This window comes from Carlito syrichta, unplaced genomic scaffold, assembly GCF_000164805.1.
Source record: "Carlito syrichta isolate Samal-C Ts95f unplaced genomic scaffold, Tarsius_syrichta-2.0.1 Scaffold311144, whole genome shotgun sequence".
NCBI classification, from domain to species: Eukaryota; Metazoa; Chordata; class Mammalia; order Primates; family Tarsiidae; genus Carlito; species Carlito syrichta.
The window spans coordinates 662,196-684,831 of NW_007255240.1; the positions used below are offsets into that span (position 1 = coordinate 662,196).

The following is a 22,636-nucleotide window of genomic DNA, read 5'->3' on the forward strand; positions in this document are numbered from 1 at the left end:
GAGCCCAGCAGGTCGAGGCTGCGGTGGCCGGGAGCGGCCACTGCACTCCAGTCTGGGCGACAGAGTGAGACTCCAACTCAAAAAAAAAAAAAAAAAAAGAAACAAGACACAGGTATAAGACGGTAGAGTTATCGTGGTAACTTTTGTGTAAAAATTTTGGAGGAAATTAGAATACATATTCATATTTGCCTGTATATACATAAAGAAACTTTAGAGAGATGCGAGGGGGGACCCAAAAACCCTGGAATTTATTACAAATTGTTTAATGTAAATCACCTTCAAAGTACTCTGTCTGATGCAATAAAACCTATTGAAATGCTTTTTCCACTGCTCAAAACAGTTTTTGAACTTGTCAATTTTGATGCCTCTTAGTGCTTCTGCTGTTTTTTTGTTTCACCTCTTCCACATTGGCAAAAAGTTTTCCTTTGAGGACTTTTTTTTTTTTTTTACAAGGGCAAACAAAAACAAGTCGTTTGGGGTGAGATCACGTGAACAGGGAGGGTGGGGCACCGGGGTCATGCAATTTTTGGTCAAGAACTGCTGAACACTCCTTGTCGTGGTGGAAGAATCAGTCACCTGTTTGCCACAACTCGGAATGTTTCTTCCACAAATCGTGACACAACCCTCTCAAAACTTCCAGATAAAAACTTTGGTTGACCATGTGATCCAGAGGAACAAATTCTGAGTGTGCTACAAGAGGTCCGTCCTCCAAAAATATAATTCAAGTTTTTTGGGGTCCCCCTCCCTGGGGTGTGTCCACCCCTATACACGAGAAACTGAGAACATGGGATACACGTGAGGGGAAGGGTTAAGAACCAGGTGTATGAATGGAGGGCTTTCATCACAGAGCTGTCTACATGTTTTGCATTTTGACTTCTGCGTATATACTCCCACACAAAAAGTAACGAAAACAACTGCAAAAGGTCCAGGAATAGCTCACATTTCTCTCAGCTTTTTTCTGGGTGAACCAAGTCTTGGATTAAAAGTTCCAGGTGTTGCTGAGCCTTTCTCCTCTCTGGGGGGTCAAGGGAGCCAGAGGGGCTTCATCAAACTACAGGACCTGACTGGCTGCTGATCCTGTTCTGCTCGGAAGACCCCATCTGTCCTGCAGGTAGTGCTGGGACCCTGTGGGAGCCCTACACATCCAAGCTCAACGTTCCCTGGTGAGTCCATATGAGCACATTGTTTAAATCTAATAATCCTCTGTGCAATGTCAGCTGGTGCCTTACAGTGCAGGAAGGAGGACCTGCCAGGAAGTGGGATGACGCGACAGGGCACACTACCAGAAGCGGGGAAATACGGCCCCCAAAGGACTGGCCCAAGGCTGGGCTGGGCCCAAGGCTGGGCCCGGCTCTCTGCTGGGAGGACACTGCTGGAGCCTGCCCCGGCCAGGTGGCCTGCATAATGTTTATGCTCCTCGTTGCTCAGTTGCCAGATAAACCTGAATGATTCTGGAGCATGCCAAGTGAGCGGCCTGCCGGCCGTGGACACCAATCTAGGTCAGCTTGCTGTTTTACAGGCATGAGACAGACAGGACTATTTAGACAGCTGTAAGTCCTCTTGGAGTAAAATCTTATTACCGTAGATGAAAAAGCACTTTGGGAGAAAAAAAAAATCTAACAGTGTCCTAAAATAATATGCTGAGGTTAGATGACTTTAGTGTGCTTTCAAAAAGATTTGAGAGGCAGCGAACACACATGGGTGAAATCAACACCCGTTCTGCCTCGATCTGCTCTCTTGGAAGAGATTTGTGTATCTGGCTTCAAAAGTCAGGACTGGAGCCTTGGAAAGAGACTTACAAATAATGATGAGGTAAAAAGGTTTCCTTAGGATGGGGATCAGCTCACATATTTCCCACTGATTCTGGATTAGCTCTAAAACATAGTGGATTCGATAATGACTTGTGGTCATGTTTGCGTTCAGATCTGAAATCCGACCAAGGCCGCTAGACAACTTTGTGTCACTGGCCACTGGATTTGGGGCGGAGGCTGGGCAGGCCATGACTGGGGACAGGGCATGCCGGCCACAAGCAGAAGGGCTTCTCTGCTAGCGTCACATGGCATCAGAGCGTGTGGGCTGGGGCGAGTGGAGGGTGAGTGGTCAGAAATGCATGTCTCTTTCGCAGCTAGTGTGTCCCCACAGGACAGTTAATTAAGCAAGACTGATCCGCATGGCCTGAAGTCACACACATTCACTGCCACCTGGACCAGAAAGCCTGTCATTGAAAGCGTCTCCCCTTTAAAAGTAAAAACTACCCTTTATTGAGGACTTCCTAGGTGCTGTGAAATTCTCACAACATTCATCGATTACTCCCGTTTTCCAGATGAGGAAACGGAGGTGTGGAAAGATTTTGTGACTTTCATAAAGCCACAGAGGCAAATTTGAACTCAGATCCACAGCCTCTCATTGAAACATATGGTGCCAACGCAGTGGGAAACCAGCAAGCTGTCGGGACGGACACAAGTGGTTAAGTCCCAGACACGTGACTTGAAATTTCATGACTGGGGCAAGACTTTGGCCTAAAAGCAAAGTGGGTTGCTGTCGAGTTCCATTTCAATAATGCATGGGATGGTCAGGCTGCCCTCTTTTAAATATTTATCCATCTGCTTTGCTTCATAATTAGTAAGAAAGCGATACAGGATGTGCCCTTTTAAAGAGGATATTAAACCTCGTGGTTATGATCGTTTTCCTCCTGTCCTTGGCTGCCCAAACCAGGCCTCCAGATACATGTTCCTCCTGCCAGAGACATATCCGCATGCCCTGAGCCCTCCCCACCCGGATTCTTTGGTTTCTGACGCTTCACCTTGTCCTATGACACAGGCACGTGGGCTTGAGGGCCTCCAGGCTGAGGCCACGGCTCCAGGCCCTGCCTGCCTGCACGCTGCCGCCTGCAGCCGGGGTTACAGCCCCTCTTCTGCAGGGAGTCCATCCAGGTGAGATGCCTCTGCCTGAAGCTCTCTTCTGGGGGCCTGGGGGTGCTCAGAAGGAGGATGGCAGTCTGAGAGGGCTGGGGGTCCAGACGGTTGACCTTCTGCTCTGGGAACACTGCGTCCTCCTGAGGCCCCAGCCACAGTGGGGGGGTTCAGCCCTTTTTCATAATCTCACTGGGACCCGACGGGACTGTCCTGCTGACCAGCTTCTAAGCAAAAGCCTCAAGTGGCAGGACCCTGTGCAAAGGACTATGTGCAGGACTGCCTGACTGGGTCCCCTGACGAGCCCACAGGCTCAGATGCCTCCGGAGGTTACCTGGGGTCCCTGCTCCGTTCTGACATCGAAGGGGTCTCCCACAGGCCGCTTCTTGGCATATTCCACGCTCCGCCTGACAAACTCAGCGTAGACCTGCTCTTCCACAAACACCCTGGAGGCGGCTGTGCAGCACTGGCCTTGGTTGAAGAACACTCCCTGATGGGCACACTCCACTGCCAAGTCCACTGGAAAGGGAGGGGAGGGGGAGGAGGGCGGAAGCGAGAGGAAGCGATTAAGTCGTTAAAGCGGGACTGGCGACAGCTGCAACTCTAATTGCCCACACAAGAAAACAGGCCCCAGGATGGCTGCATTTCGGAAATTAATTTTGTTCTCAGCATTTCCCAGGGAGGATGGGAAAATGGATTTTGGGTCCACCAAGGTTGGGGTAAAATCAGTTCCCTGGCTGCAGGACTTGTCAGTACCTTTAATATGCGAATGAGCACAGAGTTGTAGCATCTCCCATTTCTCTTGCCCATGGAACCCTCTCCTCCCCCTTTTCTGGAGGACTGACTAATGTTCTACAGAATAAACATCGGCAAGTATTGGTGTAGGCCAACTGGCAAGAACTTTCTTTTTTGAACTGGGGTCTCACTCTGTTGCCTAGGCTGGAGTGCTGGGGTACAATCATGGCTCACCACAGCCTTGAGCTCCTGGGCTCAGGTGATCCTTCTGCCTCAGCCTCCTGAGTAGCTAGGATTACAGGTGTGTGCCATTATGCCTGGCAAATTTTTTATTTTTTTGTAGAGACAAGGTCTCCCTGTTGCCTAGGCCAGAGAACTTTTAAAGGAGAGAATATTGCCTGGCGTGAGTGAAGGAAGGGTCTTATTAAGTAAGCAGCACCGTGTATGACTTAGAAGGGCTGGATCTGAGTTGTAGATCAGACACTGAATTAAAACCAGGAACTGAAACTGAGCCGGAGGGTGCTTAGTAAGAAAGATTTCAGGGATATGCTTAATGGAGGAGAATGGGTCGTCACTGACATTTATGGAGGGGCTTCTAGTGCTTGCCACCCCCCCACTAGTGCTTGCTTAGGAGATACAACTCTCCTCTCTGGGCGTTGGAAGGAGACCTGTTCTAAGTCCATCGGGGCAGCTCGGGGTGGCGGGGGGTGCTGCCCTTGGCTCTGAGAACGAGACCACTGCTGCTTGACTGAGTCTTCTAAGTTGTGATGGCCGAAGTCTGGCACCATAAGCCTCTTGGCCCTCTCTGTCCCCCCACCCTGTGGTTGGCCAGGACAGGTGCCAACTTGGAACTGCCCCTCCCCCACAATAACCAATTCATTTCCTGCTCCTGACGGGAGTCGGGGGTGGCAGCTGAAGGGGTCGGGAATGGTGGCTTGCTAGCCTTGATATCATGCCTGGGATGTTGGTTATGTCAGGATGTAATTTGTGGACTGGCACTGCCCGAAGAGGGGTAGGAGGTGGTTCATAGCGTGTTTTCATGGCCCTTGTGAGTGAAACTGAGCCCCAAACAGAACGAGTCCTGGACTTTGGCTGCAGTTTACCTCCCTGGGAAGAAGAGAGGACAGGCTCCGGGCCAGTGGGGCACCCGGAGGTGGTGGCCCAGGGATGCCAGTCGGGAGTCCTGCTCTTCGTGATTGAAGCTTGGGACCCCCAGTGTGGATCACGGTGCCCAGACTGTTCATGAGGCTCCAGAAACCATTTGTAGCACAAGGGAGCTCCAGCCCAGGCAAGAGAGGGGCAGTCCCTAACCCAGCTGCCCCTTCTTTCCTCAGAGTGTGTTTCCTCTCCCATCCTCTCTTCCACTGAAAGCCAGCTGCAGGGAAAGGAGCTGATAAATTTATACCTTAGTGAGAATTTGTGCCAGGGTCATTTTTCTCAGGGATATTTACAATCCCAACCTTATCTGAGTTGGGAAAATCCCTTTGCCCATCCTCCCTGGGAACAGGTTTTGTTCTCCAGGACAGGAATTTCTGGCACACCCATGGACAGGTGGGGGAGGTCATCCTTTAGGGCAAAGTTGCTTCAAGGCACTTGGGAAGTCAAAGCTTTTGACAACTGACCCTGTCAGCAGGTACCTTCTCCCCTCGTTAGACATGGCAGCCAACAAAAGTATATATTTTAATATTGGGTCATGTTGCTCTAGCAAGACACAAGCTGCTCCCAGGTGGCCGGACAGGTGGCTTTCCCTGGGAAGGTGTGGTGCAGGCAGAGAACCTGACCACGGGAGTATTTTGGAGGATCAGCTGCTGCCGTCCTCCTCTGACTTGTCAGGGCTGAGACAAACAGGGAAGAGGCATCTCAGTTCTGCAGGGCGTGGAAACACAATAGGAAATACTGGCTTGGGGAGGCAGAATGATGTTGCCTGGGTGGGTAGCAGCTGTCTTCCTCCCAACCAGGAACCACGTGGAAAAGCTGGGCCTGCTCCTTGGGGCCCCAGCTCTGCTGGGAGAGGAAGGTGAAGCTAATTTTGAGAGGCAGCAACAAGCCCTATCCTCCTTTCCAAGACAGCTTTCTGTCAGCAAGAAAGCTGGTGGGTTTATCTTATTATTATTATTATTATTATTATTATTATTATTATTGACAGGGTCTCACTCTGTCGCCCAGGCTGGAGTGCAGTGGCACGATCCTGGCTCACCGCAGCCTTGACCTCCTGGGCTCAAGCGATCCTTCCGCTTCAGCCTCCTGAGTGGATGGGACTACAGGTAGGCACCAGTATGCCTGGTTAATTTCTGTATTCTTTGTAGAGATGAGGTCTCACTCTGTTGCCTGGGCTGGTCTCCCAGGCTCAAGTGATTCTCCTGTCTCGCCTCCCAAAGTGCTGAGATTACAGGCATGAGCCACCGCATCTGGCCCCAAAGTTGGCGTTTGGCCTCCATTTGCCTGTCTGGCTGGTAGACTGCAGGCTGGAGGACCCAAGTGGAAGCATTCCCACTGAGTGTGTGCATCTCTTTCTTGGTTGGTTCTAAGTGGGGGCCGGGAAGTGGAGAGAGGCTGGTGGTGGACCTGGAGCCCCAGCCCAGACGGGAAGAGACTCACGGTCGGCGTCAGCACACACGATGCACGGATTCTTCCCCCCGAGCTCCAGTGTCACCCTCTTCAGATTGCTCCGGGAGGCTGCTTCCTTAACCAGCTTTCCAACCTTCAGGATAAAGCAGATGAAAGTAAACCTCAGGCATGGCTGAACTTGACCCAAATGCATACATCAGTGAATGTCCTGGACAAGCCTGGGAGGCAGCGCCACCACCGGCCTCTGCCTGGCCGCCCGGCCTTGATGGGGTTGCTCTGCTGTCCCGGCCTCTGCTTTTATCTCCCATTTCAGACCTTGGCATCCTGGAACCCTTGGTCTGAGCCGCTCCACTTACAAGATTGGGGGGGAGCCTCTGAAAGGCTGCACAGCTGGCTAGGAGCAGAGATGCCTGCTCACCTGTCCCGGTTCCCGCTCCTCTGAGCCCAGCAGACCGTTATAGCGTTCAAGGGACCAAGGGGCAACTCTTCTATCCTTGCTAGTGAAATCGGAAATTCCAAAAGCCCAGCAGGAGAGGCAGTTCTGTGTGGCTCTTTAGTGTCATCTGAGGGAACCTCCAAGAGCCAGAGAAACAGAAAGTCTAGCTGGTCACCAGGAAGAGAAGAAGCCAGTTCTCTGGAAACATCTCTAAGACTGAGTGCTACCCCAGTCAGAGAGGGAAGGAGTGGGTGCACTATGAAATTACAGAAGAACCACTCACCCAGCAGTAATGCTCAACCCCAGGGTGCCTGACTGATGGGGTCTCTCCAAGCATCCACCATACCACCAGAGAGGCGGGTTAGCCCAGCATAACGTGGTGACTTATCTCGGGCAACAAGTAAAGCCAGGCACCATGAACTGAGAGTGGAGAAGGCCCTCAGAAGACGGGTGCAGACACCTATCCCAGAGCAGACTGCTGGCGAGAGGCAGAGCTCTTCCAGGCCCAAGACAGTTCTCCCTAGCACTGAGGTGTGAGTGCATCTGATGAATCAGTTAGTCTCCTGGCAATGGCCTGAATGAGGTCTGGAATTGACCCACAGTGACAGTGTTTGTCTCCAAGGAGGATTACAACATCCATCAAGACTGGACTAAGCTAGGCAGGAGATGGGGACACTGATAGCATGAAAAATGCTTCGTTGTTCTTTTTTATGTACAGAAGAAGTACTTTCTCATAGAAAATAATTCCACATGCAGATGCCTGCAAATTAAAGAGGAGAAAGTCTTCACCCATGCCCCCAGACCCACCCCAGCGGTGGCCATTGATAATAATTTCTTGGGAACCTTTTCAGACAATGTTTATTTTACACATATACTTTTGTTAATGGGCTCATATTGTAGATAATTTCCGACAGTTTGCTTTTTTGGGCTTCAACATAGATCAGAGAATGCCTTCCTTGTTGTAATGGCTGTGAAACATTTCATAGAACGGATATAACACGCTTGAAAATGTGCCCCTGAAGGCTCATGAGAATATTTCTCCAAGTCTGACTTTGAAGTCAGTGTCTTCAAAATGGAACTTCTAAATGCAGTTTTTCACTTTTACTTTTCTGATCAGTACTGCCAAGTCACCCTCCGGGATAGTGTCAGTGGGTTCCTGCTTCCCCACAGTCTCACATTTCCATTTTTACCCATCTGACAGGCAAAAGGACAATTTCATGTGAATTTGCATTTTCCTGATTACCAGCAAACTAGGTTAGCTTATTGGGAATTCAGTATTTCTGTTCTCTGAATTGCCCATTTTCCCACTATTCAGTTTGGTTTTTTCATTGATTTGTAGGAGTGCTTTACATATGAAGGATACATATTCTTGGACAGCTGCATACATTGCAACTGCTTTTCTCAGTAATCTCTTAACCTTGATTATGAATATTGTTTACTATATGGATGTTTTATGCTTTTACTTCATTTTATCACTCAATCTTGTCTTCTAAGACTTCTGAGTGCCACTAAATAATTATTTCATTTGGAAACTGGGACAATGGCCGTCTTAAAACTGAGTGTAATGTAGTAAAACACAGTCAAATTTAGAAGAAAAGCAAATCATATTTAGGCCTGTCAAAGGAAAGCTTTGTGGGTCTCGAGTAGCATAGCCACTGTTGCCTCTGTCCCAGCCTGGGAGGAGGGTTACCTCTGTGGACCCGGTGAAGGCTATCTTGTTGATCTGAGGGTGGGAAGAAATTGCTGCTCCCACTGTGGGTCCAAATCCTGGCACGATGTTCACCACACCTGGAGGGAACCCAACCTGGGAAGAGACCGAGATGGCATTTGGAGGAGGAGAACTTACCATCACCCCCCACAGACCCACGTTTCGGCCAAGAGCTGGAGTTGCAAGAGGTCCCCAGCTGAGCAGGATCCCCCCAGGAAAGCCTGGGCCCAGCTCCGGCGTCCACCCCAGGACCCAGAGTCGGCCGCCTTGAGCCCCTGGGGGCTGGCCTGGGCTCCTCTTCTCCCTCCGCCAGCCCAGTGTGCAGGCTGAGCCAGGGCGAGACACCCACTTCTCCTTCCAGGCAGGTCCCCAACTCAAAGATGGCCTCGAGCAAACGTGCAGTGGTGCTGCCAAGTGGCTGTGGCCCTCCTGTGGCAGAGCACCATTCTGCGTGGTGTGTGTGTGTGTGTACATATGTGAGTATATGTGTGTGTGTGTGTGTCTGTGTGTGAGCGTTCATGTAGGTATGTGCATGTGTGAGTATGCATACATATGTGTGTATATGAGTGTGTATGTGGGGGTGTGTATGAGAGCGTGTGTGTGAATGTATACAGGTATGTGTATGTAAGTGTGTGAGAGAGTATGTGTGTGAGTGTGTATGTGTGAGTGTGTGTATATATGTGTGTGTATGAGTGTGTGTGTGAGAGGGAGTATGTGTGTGTGTTGAAGAGTGCCTTGGTCACAACCCCCAGACTCAGAGGCACCTGCAAAATATCCTCCCCAGCTTCAGCTTTCATTTTTTAATCAGGTTCACTGAAGTTCCAAATGGCGATGAGCTATTCCTTCCTCAAAGTTCTTTGTGTGTTCAGCCTGGGCTATACCTGGAGCCAGCCCTTCCTGAAGGCAGGAACTGCCATGTCTTTTACACTCAGGCCTCACATTTTGCACATACCAAACCTCCTTATTACCAAGAACACCATAGAACCAACAAGGTGGAGGACATGATTCCCCACATATCCTGTGTCTTCCTTAAAACACATTATTTAGCAAGTTAAGATATCAGGGCATGGTGCTTACTTGCATCTTTAGTTTTTTAGCTACTACTGTTTAACAGTTGTGATGGCCTCAAGCAAACGTGCAGTAATGCTGCAAAGTGGCTGTGGACCTCCTGTGGCAGAGCACTATTCTGCGCGGTGTGTGTGTGTGTGTGTGTGTGTATGTGTGTACATATGTGAGTATATGCATATGTGTAGGTATGCATGTGTGTGCATGCATGTGTGTGCATGTGTGAGTATGCCTACGTATGTGTGTATATGACTCAACCATGCCCGCCATTACTAGTGAAACTGGCCTGATATTGGCTGTTGCCTCTGAGCAGCCAGGATGTTCATCCCAGGACATGCATTCCCAAGATGTGCATCCCAGCAGCATCTACTCAGCTGAGGAGGGACATGAATGCGCCTTTTCTCCCATCCCTCCTTTTTTCCTGTTTTTTTTTCCTTCTGTTTTTGCTACATACAAGCCGGGTATGTCTGGAAGGAGGCGTGCCTGAGGGTCTGTTTCCCTAAGTTATAGCTCCCTGGTGGTGGTGCGGAGAGGTGGGGGAGGATTGCCCACAGAGCAGCAGGCACTGATGAGGAGGCTCCTGGGGAACCTGGCTGGCTGCAACCACTCAGCTGAGCAGGTGAGGTAACCTCTCCAGAGAAAAAGACCATTTCATATGCCACAAATGCAAAGCCCAAAGCACCTCCCACATATCTGGCTCCCTCTTGGGTGACCCACCTACAGATTCTCTAGACAAAACATTGGGTCCTAACCCATAGATTTGAGCCCATAATAAGAGTGAAGTATTCTCCTTAAGATCACTGGGCGGAATGGAGTTTCTTACAGCTCAGCGACCACAGACAGGAGAAGGAACGTGCAGTCGCCAAGCAAAACACAAGGAGTCATTCCCTTCCCACTTGGCTGTGTGCAGGCTGCCACAGCCCCATCTCGTGACGGTGGCCTGGTTCCTAGGAGTGGAATTGTTATCAAGAACACCATGATATTTTCTTTCTGGACGTCTCACCTCTTTGATCAGAGAGCCGAGGTAAAGGGCGGTGAGGGGTGTCTGCTCCGCCGGCTTCAGGACCACGGTGTTCCCACAGCAGAGGGCGGGAGCCAGCTTCCACACCAGCATCAGCAGGGGGAAGTTCCACTGCGACAGATCACAAAGGCCTTGGGGGTCCGGCCTGCCCCCATCGCACCCCAGGTGCCCACTTGCTTTACGTGGTCTAGATTTGGGGAGCAAGTGGTCACGTAGGCATGTGCAATGACCAGAATTGCATCCCTTCACAGTGCTAGCTTTGCAAAGAGGATTCTGCTGGGAGTGGACTATCCTCCTCGCCTCTGTAGGCCCTTTTCCAGTCCTCACTTTACACTGTTACCTGCCCCTCCAGCGCTCGGCCCCGACTTCTAGCTGTTTCCTTCTGGGTAGCCAGTCACTTCCACGTCTTTGCCTAGGCCCTTCCCACTCCCTGGAAAACTCTCTTTTCTTGCTGACCAAGTCTTTCTGATCTTCAAGGTCCACTGAAGAGACCCCTCCCTGGCATGTTGACCACCCTGACCACTCTGGTGGGAATCCATGGCACCTTCCGCTGCATACCTAGAGCTGGCCCCTTGTGAGCAAGGATGGGACCTAATCCCTCTCAAGAGCCCTCAAGCACAGAGCTCTATGCCACAGAGCAAAGGCTTGCTCAGTGCTGGTGCAATCAGATAAAAACACACCAGAAATTGGTTCCAAAGGACACAGGGCACGGGGCGGGGGGTGGGGAGCTACAAAGTATCATCAAGGAAGCCACCATACTTACTGGAGTGATGGCTCCACACACACCGATGGGCTCGTGCCTGGTGAAGCACACGACATTTTCATCTGGAAGAGGGTCACATGGTGAGAAGGACATACTCACTTACTTGGGGTTATGAATTTCAAGTGGTAAAAAGACAAGAAAGGACCTCAGAAGCCCATAAGGGTGCCAGCCAGCTCTGAGTACTGTCTATCATACCAAGAAGTGATTTGAGCTCAATTTCAAAAGTGGAATTCTTTACAAGAAGAACTGGCACAACACCATTTTTTGGGGGGTGGGGGTGGGAGAAGGCACCAGGAAGGGTGACTTGGGGCAAACCATCAGGAGGGGATCTGAAAAGGCTACCTGATTAATGAGAAGACAGAGCCCTAAAGAGCCCCCCAAATGAGGATACAGTCCATCCTGCTCACCTGTAGGGATGGTCTTGCCCTGGATTTTGTCTGCCCACCCTGCAAAGTATCTGAGGGTTCTGATACAGCCTTCCAGGTCGATGAAAAAGGCATGAAGGAACGGCTTCCCCGTATCCATCGTCTCCAGAGTCTGCAATAACAAGATGACCCCCCCTTTAAAAAAAAAACTGTCAGCAGGTTTTTAAACACGGAGGTGGAAAGGGTTCAGGATGTTGGGGAAAGAGCACAGCCCTGGGACATCACTCTCTAGACCTCACAGTTGTACAGGTCTCTTCAGAAAGCATGACACTACATTTAAAATAAGACCTGTCCCAGACTGCAAGGACTGTTTTTCTGTCAAAACACTTAAAGTGGAGTGGGTGGTAGGGGGTTGTTGGCCAGAGCATAGGTGCGTGTCCAGCTTGAAGGACCCTCGGATGCAAGGATGATTTGAAGCCTCGCTGGGAAGAAGTATACGTTCGCATCTGGTCTTCTGTGGAGCACAGGGCTTCAGCTGGGTGACCGGGACGTGTGTCCTTGTGCATTCCCAGGAAGCTGTCTGGAGGTTAACTGACTTCAGGGTGGCTGGAGAGGGGCCCGGGGAGGGGGAGGAGAGGGTGCTGGCTTCCTCTAACAAAAGAGAAAGGGAAAACGTGGGCTCTCCTTTTTGGCTGGGCTGGCCAGCATGGCTGTGGAAAGTGACTGAGCCCAGAGGGGTCGTGCCCCCGGCACAAAGATGCCATCCGTCCCAGCCACACTGGGCAGCCGGATGCAGGGTCGGAAGGGAGCAGGCTCGCCCTGCTGCTGAGGGAGGTGATCACCCAGGGCGAGTGTGTATCCACTCAATGGCGGGGATTCTTTTCTATTTCCAGCCTGGGTGGAAGAGAACCCCTTTGTCCCTCAGACAAGCGGCCCCAGTTGAGCCCAGCGCTGAAACCACCAGTCATCATCTCTGCAGGAAGTGGCCACCCTGACACATAGCCCAGGGCTGGATTCTTGTGGAAGAGTCAGTGAATGAGATGAGGATTGTACAAGGAGGAAAGGCCCCTCCTTGTGTCCAGGGCTTTAACCCCAGTGTGTGCCTGCATGTCTCACCCCTGAGTGTGACAACACTTCCCACCTCAAGGTGCCAACATGGAGGCTGACAGAGCCCAGTGATTTGGCCAAGGCCAGCTGGCTGAGCAGAAGCACAGCCGGCACTGAATTCGGGGTGTCTGACTTCCAGCCAGCACAGCGACACCCTTTAGGCTACTGCCCCTGGACATCTGCATCTGGAAAGATGCAGGAGGGCAGCTGGAGAAGCCTGGGGTTACCCCCATTGACCTTTGCTTTAGGGCTGGGCCTCGTCCCCTCTAAATAGGCGGCAACTGCTTCTGATGAACCCTATCTGAGCGGCCTTGGGTCATCCCTGAATCTCTCCCTGCCTCAGTTCCCTCACCTGTACAGTGAGAATAATAACAGGCCAGTGTGAGAGTGAAAGGAGTTCAGACACATAAAGCACTGGCCACAGCGCCCACCCACGGTGAGCACGACGTGAGTGTTCACATGATGACAGTGACAGTTACAGCGAGTATTGTCATCATCCCTGGAGGCACCAGACATACATGTAGTCAGCAGTTCTCACCTGGGGGCCCCAAGGAGACAGAGCTGTGAGTTGCTGAAGATGATAGGACTGGTCTGGGTCCAGGGCATGTGTCTATCCCAACAGCTGCCCCTCAGGGACCAAGTCAGGCCAATGTGACATTGAGTACACTGTACCACTGGTTCCTACTTTGAGTTACAACTTTTATTTTTCCAGGGGAAATATAGCAATTGCCAATAATGCCAAACGGCCTCCAGGATTGAGCTACCCCAGACAGTATCTGCATAGCTGGCTACAAAGCCAGAAGTTTACTCTTGGTCTTTTTCTGGGATGGAACAAGAGAGAGGATATTCACATGGCATTGTGGGTAAATGAGGGACATACAGACAATGTTCTCTCCCCAGTCCAGGCCTACCATCTCTGGTTGGGTAACCTTGGACAGGTTACTTAACCTTCCTGGGCCTCAGTGTCCTCATCTCTGAAATGGGATAATAAATACTACAGGTCAAGTGACTATGACAAGTCGGGTATATGGAAAACATTCAACCGGCATTGGCTATTTTTCATTATTAGCTCAGGCAATTTTGCTTACTGGAGTGACAGCATGAGTTCGCTAGATTTGTTTTATGGAATCTGCCCAAGCAAAACCCCAGGTCACGATAGGTTTAGGGAGGAAATTCTTTAAAAAAAAAAAAAAAGATCTGCAGGTGAGTGAGCACACAGGATTGAATTTGAGAAATCAGGTGTCAGCCAGTCGCCTTTTAAACAACATGTTATTGTGGCTTGGGCTTGAGTGAACCACAGCCACTCCTAAGCTTACTTCCTTTAACATTTTAAGGGAAAAGGGTGCTGTCTGAAAAATTAACAAATCTTGATTCTCAGATACCAAGAATGACAAGACAGCATGGGGGAACTGGCCCTGTGCTCCCAGTACAACAAGGCTTCAAAGGAGGGGCCCAGATATGATACTGAGGCTGCAAGGAGGAATGACCAGGGAGGGCAACCATTCAGGAGCTCCCAGCCTGAGCACCCAGGGAGCTATGGGCACAAGTTGCCACAGCAAAGGATAGCAAGTCAGGGGCCACCAGATGTCCCACATCTGTTTCCAGACTCTGAACACAGCAGCAAATATCTAGCTCTATCAAACCAGGGAGCCAGAGAACGGGCTACATGAAAACGCAGGGAAACCCTCTCAAGGTGGAGCACACAGGCACTTTCCTATCATGTGGTCAGACTCTTAAAAATCGTATTTGCAGGCTGGGCTTGGTGGCTCAGCCTGTAATGCCAGCACTTTGGGAGGCCGAGGCAAGTGGATTGCCTGAGCCTGCAGGTTCGAGACCTGCCCGGGCAACTTGGCGAGACCTCGTCTCTACAATAAATCAAAAACTAGCCAGGCGTGGTAGCACACGCTTGTAGTTCCAGTTACTTGGAAGGTTGAGTCGGAAGGATCACTGGAGCCCAGCTAGTCGAGGCTGGGGTGGCCAGGAACATGCCACTGCACTCCAGTCTGGGCTACAGAGTGAGACTCCAACTCAAAAAAAAAAATCGTATTTGCCAGTAATTCTCCTGTCCCTTTCACGCTGTGACAGAGAGCTGGCTCCTATTTCCTGCAGGCGCAGGCAGGAGCGATTTGCTGGGTTGTGTTCTGCGTTCCCCCCACGCGGTGGCTGCTATCAAAACACAGCCATGCGGACCTATGGGGCAGGTTGGGGATGGAGGTGGCTTTGTGGCTGATGCTCCAAGATGATACTGACGCTGGAGCACAGGACGGGGAGGGGTGCCTAGGGCACATCCTCTCTTGCTGGCTATTAGTCTACACGGACATTGCCGACCGATGAGCTCATGGGGGTGAAAACAGAAATGTTTTTGAAAAAGCCAGTTTGGCAGCTTGAGAGCTGAGGCTGGCTTGAGCTGCAGGAAGAAACCAGAGGCTCCTCAGACAGCAGCGCCTACCCTGGGAGGGAGCTACTCTCTCGGTGAATGTGCCCGACTGGCCACCTGGGGAGGAAGGCAGGCAAGCTGGAGTTTCTGTGCATTTATGCCCTTGGGGGATTGCACCCAAGGGTGTCTGGAGTGCCTCCACCCCCAAGAAGCACATTCAGGGACAAAAGCAGTTCCCGGGTCCCACCAGAAACTCTCTTTTTAATAGAGTGGCCACTCTACGGCTAGTTCCTGACATCAGAAAAACCACTTTTCCAAGCCAGTGGCCAAAAAGGAGATTTCCTTCCCTACAAACTGGGCCTTGAGGTTTGGAACAAGTTTTCAAAACAGGAGTCTGAGACATCCAAGGGTGGGATACCCAGGATGCAAAGGGTCTCAAGGCCCACAGTGGCCCCGAGGTATCCTCTGATCACCAAAGACCAAAAGAAGGTCTAAGAATCCTGTGAAATAATGCACTTGTACCTTAGTCAGCCTTCACAGTCCAACCTCATGGGATGCACTGCATTAATATCCCCATCTCACCGCTGAGGAACTAAGGTGTCTAGAAATTACGGGCCCACAGGGCATGTGGCTCAGGTTGGAACCTGGGTCTTCACACAGCATTATTATGATAACTGCTATTATTAATAATAGCTGCTATCTATTTAGTGCTTACTTCATGCCAAGGTCTGCTCAGAATTTTAAATGGGCCGGGCGTGGTGGCTCAAGCCTGTAATCCCAGCACTTTGGGAGGCCAAGGCGAGGGGATTGCCTGAGTCCATGGGTTCACGACCAGCCTAGGCAACATGGGGAAACCTTGTCTCTACAATAAATAAAAAAATTAGCCAGCATGGTAGCACATGCCTGTAGTTCTGGCTACTTGGGAGGCTGAGGTGGAAGGATTGCCAGAGTCCAGCAGGTCGACACTGGGGTGGCCGTGAGCATGCCACTGCACTCCAGCCTGGGCAACAGAGTGAGACTCCAACTCAAAAGAAAAAAACTTTTTTTAATGGATCATTTTCATGACATTTATATATTGTTATTAGTGACATTTTATATGCATAAATAAATCTCAGAGAGTTTTAACAACTTGTCCAAAGCCATACAGCTTGCCAATGGCAGAGCTGGGATTTGAACCTAGGTCTTTCATACACTGAAGTTTCCTGTATATAACCAGGCTATCCTGCCTTTACCCCCACTCTACACATACTTGCCATTGTCCAGGTCAGGGATGACACAGGAATGATTTTATTATCTTTTTGGTCACAAATGAGTTGGTAATTACCTCTTTTTTTTGTTTTGTTTTTGAGTTAGGGACTCACTCTGCGGCCTAGGCTGGAGTGCCCTGGTAGGATCACATCTCATTGCAGTGTTGACCTTTTGGGCTCAGGCTATCCTTCTGCCTCAGCCTCCTGAGTAGCTGGGACTCCAGGTGTGTGTGCAGGACCATGCCCAGCTTATTCTTCTATTTTTTGTAGAGATGAGGTCTCACTATGTTGCCTAGGTTGGTCTCGAACTCCTGGGATCGAGCAATCCTCCCGCCTCAGTTCTGGGATTACAGGTGTAAGCCACCACTCCCAGCCAGGAGTGATTCCAAGTCATATGGGAATAATTTTTTCTGTGTCATGAAACCTGTGATTTCATGAATATTGTTACTCAGGATTTAGTTAAACTTAAGTTTAAAAGGGAGTTAATATAGAAAAGTTAAGTATATTAATGTACAGGTGGGACCAGAATATGGCCTACCCTGTGATGACCATCTGTGAATGTCCCAAGTCTGGGAACTACTGATGTAGCTGAACTTCCTATAGGCAACTTCTTGGTCAAGAAGCTGAGCTGCTGGGGACAAAAGTCTGACTTCAAAGGGAAAGGGATGCAGTCCAGGGGCACAGATGCCACCTATTGCCAGAGAGTTACACCTGAAAGATTGGAACAGATCCATGGCCACACAAAACCAGGACCCTGATCTTTTCTCCCACACCCCACGGGGGACAGGACCCTCAGTGAGGCTGGCTCACCCCATGCTAGCCCCTACATGTGTGTACTCACAGCCAGGGTGGCACGGTCCCTCTCGACCAGGTCGGCCAGCTGGTGCAGCAGCTGCCCACGGCTCAGGGCATCCAGCCGGCGCCATGGTGAGCCCCTCTGGAAGGCGGCCTGTGCAGCCTCCACAGCCTTGTCCACGTCGGGCTGTGTGGCCAAAACAACAAAGAGAGGGTGTCATTTTTTGATCCGACCACAGTTTGGGACCACTTAGCTGTCAGTTACAGAGAACAGCAGCCTCTGGCAAATAGGTTGCACCCCACGGCTGCAGCCATTCAAGTGATCTTTTTCTTTTTTTATGTCTTAAGTGTTCTTCAAGATTTCTATAACTGTCAAGTATCAACATTATTTCTGATTATAAAAAGCATCTTACAATATTTTATAAAATAATGGATCTTGAGTAGCTTCTTGGTGACCCAAGTGAGAAAAGATTTTCCACTTGGAAGCTCAGTTTGAATGCACACACAACTCCGCTGTCCACAAATCAGGTGGGAAGGACCTGCCTTGGCATTTTATTTCTGCAGGGAACTGTGGTCCAAGAATAAGAATGAGGAATTCCTGCTTCTTGAGATTGTAGAGTTGACTACGCTGGAACCATCTGTGGACAGGGAGGTACAGGAACTACCATGGAGGCCGTTTTCTCTCCCTTCAGCCTAACTCACCCATTGGGGCAGAACTGGATCTTCTGTGCACTGACAGAATCATTATAACATAACTTTCTTCTCAAAAGAAGGCAAGTAAGGTTAGAGTAGCATCATTCATTCTTATTCTCAGGAAGATAGGCATTGAGGTCCTGGTTGCAAATGGGCCAGGCTCATCCTGCAGGACCCTCTGTACCTCTGTCTCTAGAGAGGTGCAGCACAATGGGACACCAGGCACCAGGCAGGAGCAAGACTCCACTCAGACTCTGTGTCCCCAAATCTTGTTTGAGGGTGAGCAGAAGCTTTGGGACACTTAATTTCTTGTCCCAGGCTCTGGAGTGAGGGCCAGGACCTCTCCAGCTACAGGGGATGCGTTGCTCAGAACAATCACCTAGACGAAGGGAAAAACTGGAACCTGGACCAAGGGTTCTTCTCCCTAGCGACTGTATAGGGCACTTGGGAATCTCATTCCGCATCACGACTTCCCTCCCATGCCATCACATTTTTGTACGAGCTTCTCTGTGCTACTTGCTTTGTAAGCAGTGTGTACTATGAGGTGCCACACAGAGGAAGGTCTGTGCATTTCATGGCTGTCACAAAACTCATGGGGAGGATAAAATCCAAGTCAACATTGTGCACTTGCCCTTCACCCCATCCATGGGCAACATTATCAACACACTGATTAAATGGATCACTCCAGTGCTCCAGTGATTGAGGGGAGGTTTGCAGCTCCCTTCCCTCCATGGAAGAGTTTTACCTCTGACCTCTTTCCCAATGCCACTGACATTCAAAACAGACTTAATGACCTCGAAATGTATACAGGTCACATCTAGAAGTCCCTTAGTCACCGTCTTATCATATAGACCCTGCAGCAGCAATGAGGTTTATACGGCGACAGCTTTCCATGCTTATATAGGTGTCTAGTAGAAAAGAAACCTGGTGGTTACATGACATTACTACTTCCCATGCATCACTTGGGCAGTGAATCTTTTTTCCTTTGAGTCTATTTTTGTTTTAAATGTCTCCTGCCAGAACGCTGCATTTGGTGAAACACATCAGGCGGAAATGCTTTTTAGAGAGATTCTTTAATGCCTCAAGGTTCAAATAATTGATAAAAACCTTTCCTTCAGCCATGTGACTAGGATAGCTGAGGTCATCCTCATAGATGGAGAAACATCTGTCAAAGGAGAGTAACTTTTTTGCAGAGGATTGTCCATAATTGATCCCATCCTAGGCCATGTGTCTGAGGAGAGCACACCAACTTGTGCAGCCAGCCCGGGCCTTACCCCGAGTGTGGGCCAGTTCTGTCTTATAGCTAAGCCAGACTGCTTCCTTATCCTTTGGTTACCTCTAATTGAATTACTTAGAGGAAACAAAAAAAGTACCTACCTTATCTCCTTCTTCCACTTCACATATTTTCTCTAGAGTTGAAGGGTTGTATGTGGCAAACTTTTTTCCACTCTTGGATTCATGCCATTCGTTGTTGATAAATATCTAACCAGGAAAGGAAGTATAACAAATTAGGTTTAAATCAAAGTCATATCATTTCAACATGCTAAGGACCTTAGGTAACGTCTTGTCCGCCTTCTTCCCCGCTGTGTTCCCCTCCTCCTCAACATTTTACAGATGAGATCTGAAGGGAGACAGAGCACCAGCATCACATGACCAACAGATCAACTTAGACTCAGAATCTAAGTTTTCTCGTAATAGAACTAAAGTCATTTAGAATTCTTTCTAAATTATGATTATTATTTTCAACAGTAACATGGATTCATAGAGGAATAGCTGAGTTAAACAGTTAAACGGAGCATGTGAATTGAATCCTATACCCTCATAGACTTTGGGGAAAGATTAAATAGGTTTATGTATATAGTCCTAAGCAATCCACCTGCCCCCAGAGAATAATAAGCATGGATCACTCCCTTCCTCTGTAACACCCTGCAACATTGCCAAGGAACGCGCTTTACAGGGGTTGGAACCATCACACTTGAGTCTACATTAATGCACATCAGCATACCCCCGCCCCGCATTCCCTGTGTTAAGTGTGTATATTCATGTGGGGTTTGATAAAAGCCAGTGTTAGGATGCAAAGTTAAATATCTGGGTTAGAAAATTTCCAGGTCATATTAAGAGATGGAGCAGATAACTGCTTATATTCAGAACCCAATCAATAATCTGCCAAAGTCATTTTGCTGGGAACCTCAATTATCCAGAACACAGCGAGAAGAAGAATTTTTTAAAAAAAGACATTATGTGCAAACTAAAAAAAAAAAGTACAAAGTCTGTACATTGAAAAGTTTGTGCTACTTACTGTTAGTTCAAGCTAAGTTCTAACTGCCTTAAAGGCATCATGTTAAAAGGGAGAACTTTTGGAGAAGAACTAGAAACAGAGGTGATAGACCATACTGAAACACGTTTTGTGCACTGTGTGTATACTGTGTATATGCAGAATGGGGGTCCCGGTTGCCCAGCAAGAGACAGATAACCTTCTGCTGCACCAGCTAGACAGTCATGAGAGCCCATCACAGGGTCAGGAAGTACTCACTTACAGAACCAGTTAACAAGCATTTCATCAAATAAAATGCCATCAATAATGTCTAATTGCAGAATTCGTTCATCAGATTCCAGGTCTGCATCCAAATACATGTGGCACATATAGCTTTATTTTGCTTTTCTTTGAATTGCTTAAAGGAAGAATTGTGTTCCTTGAGGGTTAATTTCAATTATTGTGAAATTGATTCATTTGGAACATTTGACCCCCCCATGATGACAGATGAGAGGGGGAGCCGTGTCCTGTGCATGAGGCTTGGTTACCTTCTCTGCGTTGGGCTCTCCCGTATAAACTACGTAGTTCGTGGGGAAAGAAGCCCTGTCTGTGGGAACCAAGCACAGGAGTCTGTGGCCAAGCAGGTGGGCAGAGACCACCTGTCCCCAGCCTGGAACCGAGAGCTGAGAGCATCCATCACCCATGGGACGTGCCCCTCTGGCTTCTGGAAGCTCAGCACGTCCACGTGAGTCCAGGCCCCCAGGGAAACGCACGAGGAAGAGGCCAGGCTACAATTACAGGTTTATTCTTCCAGCTGAAACCAAATCCAAGAGTTCACTTTTGCCATCCAGCAAGTCATCCCTCGGTAACGGCGAGAAATTAATAAGTGGGAAGAGGAGTTAAGTTCGGGCGGGGAGGAGAGTGCAGCCAGGAAGAGAGGCCCATTTGGAGAAAGATGAAATTTCGTGGGCTAGATAATAGAGACTGCCAGTGAAAACTGCTGATTCTAGGCTCTTCCTGGTATCAATTCCAAGGGGGAGGGAAAATGAGAAGGTGGCAGAAGAGAATATAAATAAGGGGACTGGAAACAGATTGCAATGATCGGATGTCGGCTGCACTCCATCTCCAGGCGTGCTCCTCCAAAAAAAGGTCTCGGTTGTTCCTGACATTCATCCCCGGGCCCTTCCAACCAGGAACCTTAGAAAGTCATTCAGACCGCCTGACTTGAACCACATTTTCCCATCACAATGCTTCTAATTCCCAGAAAATCGCTCTCTTTATTTTACACTACACTGGTAAATCATCCTGTAAGTGGTTTCTACTGTTGATTTTCTCTCCACTAAAGCAAAACAAAAAACACAAATAATAAGGAACGGGTCAGCAAATGTGGCCTACCGGTTATGCTGGCTGCGTTGTTTTGAACTCCAAACCGGGGCAAAGCGTCTGGAAAGGCATCATTGCCTTTGACTTGGGAATTGGTATAAGACAAACTTTATAGAGGTATACAGTTAAGCTACATTGAACTGCAGACAGAATTTACATTTTACCGAAGGACCAGAATGACAAGGAATCAGGACTGAGCTGGAAGATGTCCCTGGCAGAGGGAAGGATGGCACTCATGCGAGTGAATCCTGCTGATGCCATTTCCAGTAACTTCCATTGGACACGAGGCCACTCAGCTAAACTCGGAAGGAGGTTTTCAGAAAAGGAGATTTGGGGGAATTTTATCTTTCATAAAAGATATAATGATAAGTGGTGCTTTAAGGAATCAGAAAGCCTTAAAGAGAATCTCTGCTACTGGAAGACATTTTATAAGGAAAGAAAGAGCCCCCCTAAACTGGAAGGGCCTCATGCCTCTGAGATCTCTGTGGGGACCCCCAAGGAGCTCTCCCCTCTGCAGAATCACATGGCACGACTCTGGAGAACTTAATGTTAAAATCTGAGGACAAATGAAAGGGCTTGGACAAAGTCATCCTTCTGGAAACTGGACGACCCTGTGAAACAGCACCACCGAGGTCGGGGTTCAGACTGACCATCTCTGCGTGTCCTCCGTCAGTGAAAAGCACCATGAGTCAGTCTTGAAAAACATCAGGCCATTGCTGGCTCCTGTGCTCCGCCCGCCTGCCTGCCCAGGGCCTTGGTCCTGCACTTCAGTTTCTTCCTTTTCTCCCCCCCTGTCCCACCCCAGGGCAGGCACTGTCATCTGCCTCTCCAGCCGAGACCCCCTGAGCACTGTGCCAGGGGCTGGCTGCCCATCTGCAGCCACGCCGGCCGCCCAGCCCACAGATGATATGCGGAGGCCTCTGTGGAGATGGGCCAGCAGCAAGGACAGGGCCGGTGGTGGCACTGTCCCCCACAGGTGAGGAGGGAGCAGTTGGAGCCATCATCTCCTGGGACTCTTCAGGATCCCTACGCTCCAGGCCTCCACCTACAACCTCCCCTCAATCTGGATCTCGTACTCGTTCTATTCAACTGGCAAAGGGTCTGCACCCCACCACCCCCACCCATACAAAAGCTACTGGTTGCTCCGGAGCAGGGGTCCTCAAACTTTTAAAACAGGGGGCCAGTTCACTGTCCCTCAGACCGTTGG

General features: G+C 49.5%; 1 protein-coding gene across 1 annotated transcript in view; it reads right to left on the reverse strand.

Moving 5' to 3' along the window:
* Positions 1-19,276, reverse strand: part of ALDH1A3 (aldehyde dehydrogenase 1 family member A3) — a 30,653-nt gene extending 11,377 nt beyond the window's left edge. The window contains exons 1-7 of the mRNA XM_021717810.1: positions 19,170-19,276; positions 17,146-17,286; positions 11,209-11,270; positions 10,428-10,556; positions 8,342-8,455; positions 6,246-6,348; positions 3,247-3,431 (exon numbers count right to left, since the gene is read on the reverse strand). Coding sequence (XP_021573485.1) covers positions 3,247-3,431; positions 6,246-6,348; positions 8,342-8,455; positions 10,428-10,556; positions 11,209-11,270; positions 17,146-17,230 — 678 coding nt within the window. The 5' untranslated portion in view covers positions 17,231-17,286; positions 19,170-19,276. The remainder of the gene's footprint in view (positions 1-3,246; positions 3,432-6,245; positions 6,349-8,341; positions 8,456-10,427; positions 10,557-11,208; positions 11,271-17,145; positions 17,287-19,169) is intronic.
* Positions 19,277-22,636: the final 3,360 nt, after the last annotated feature.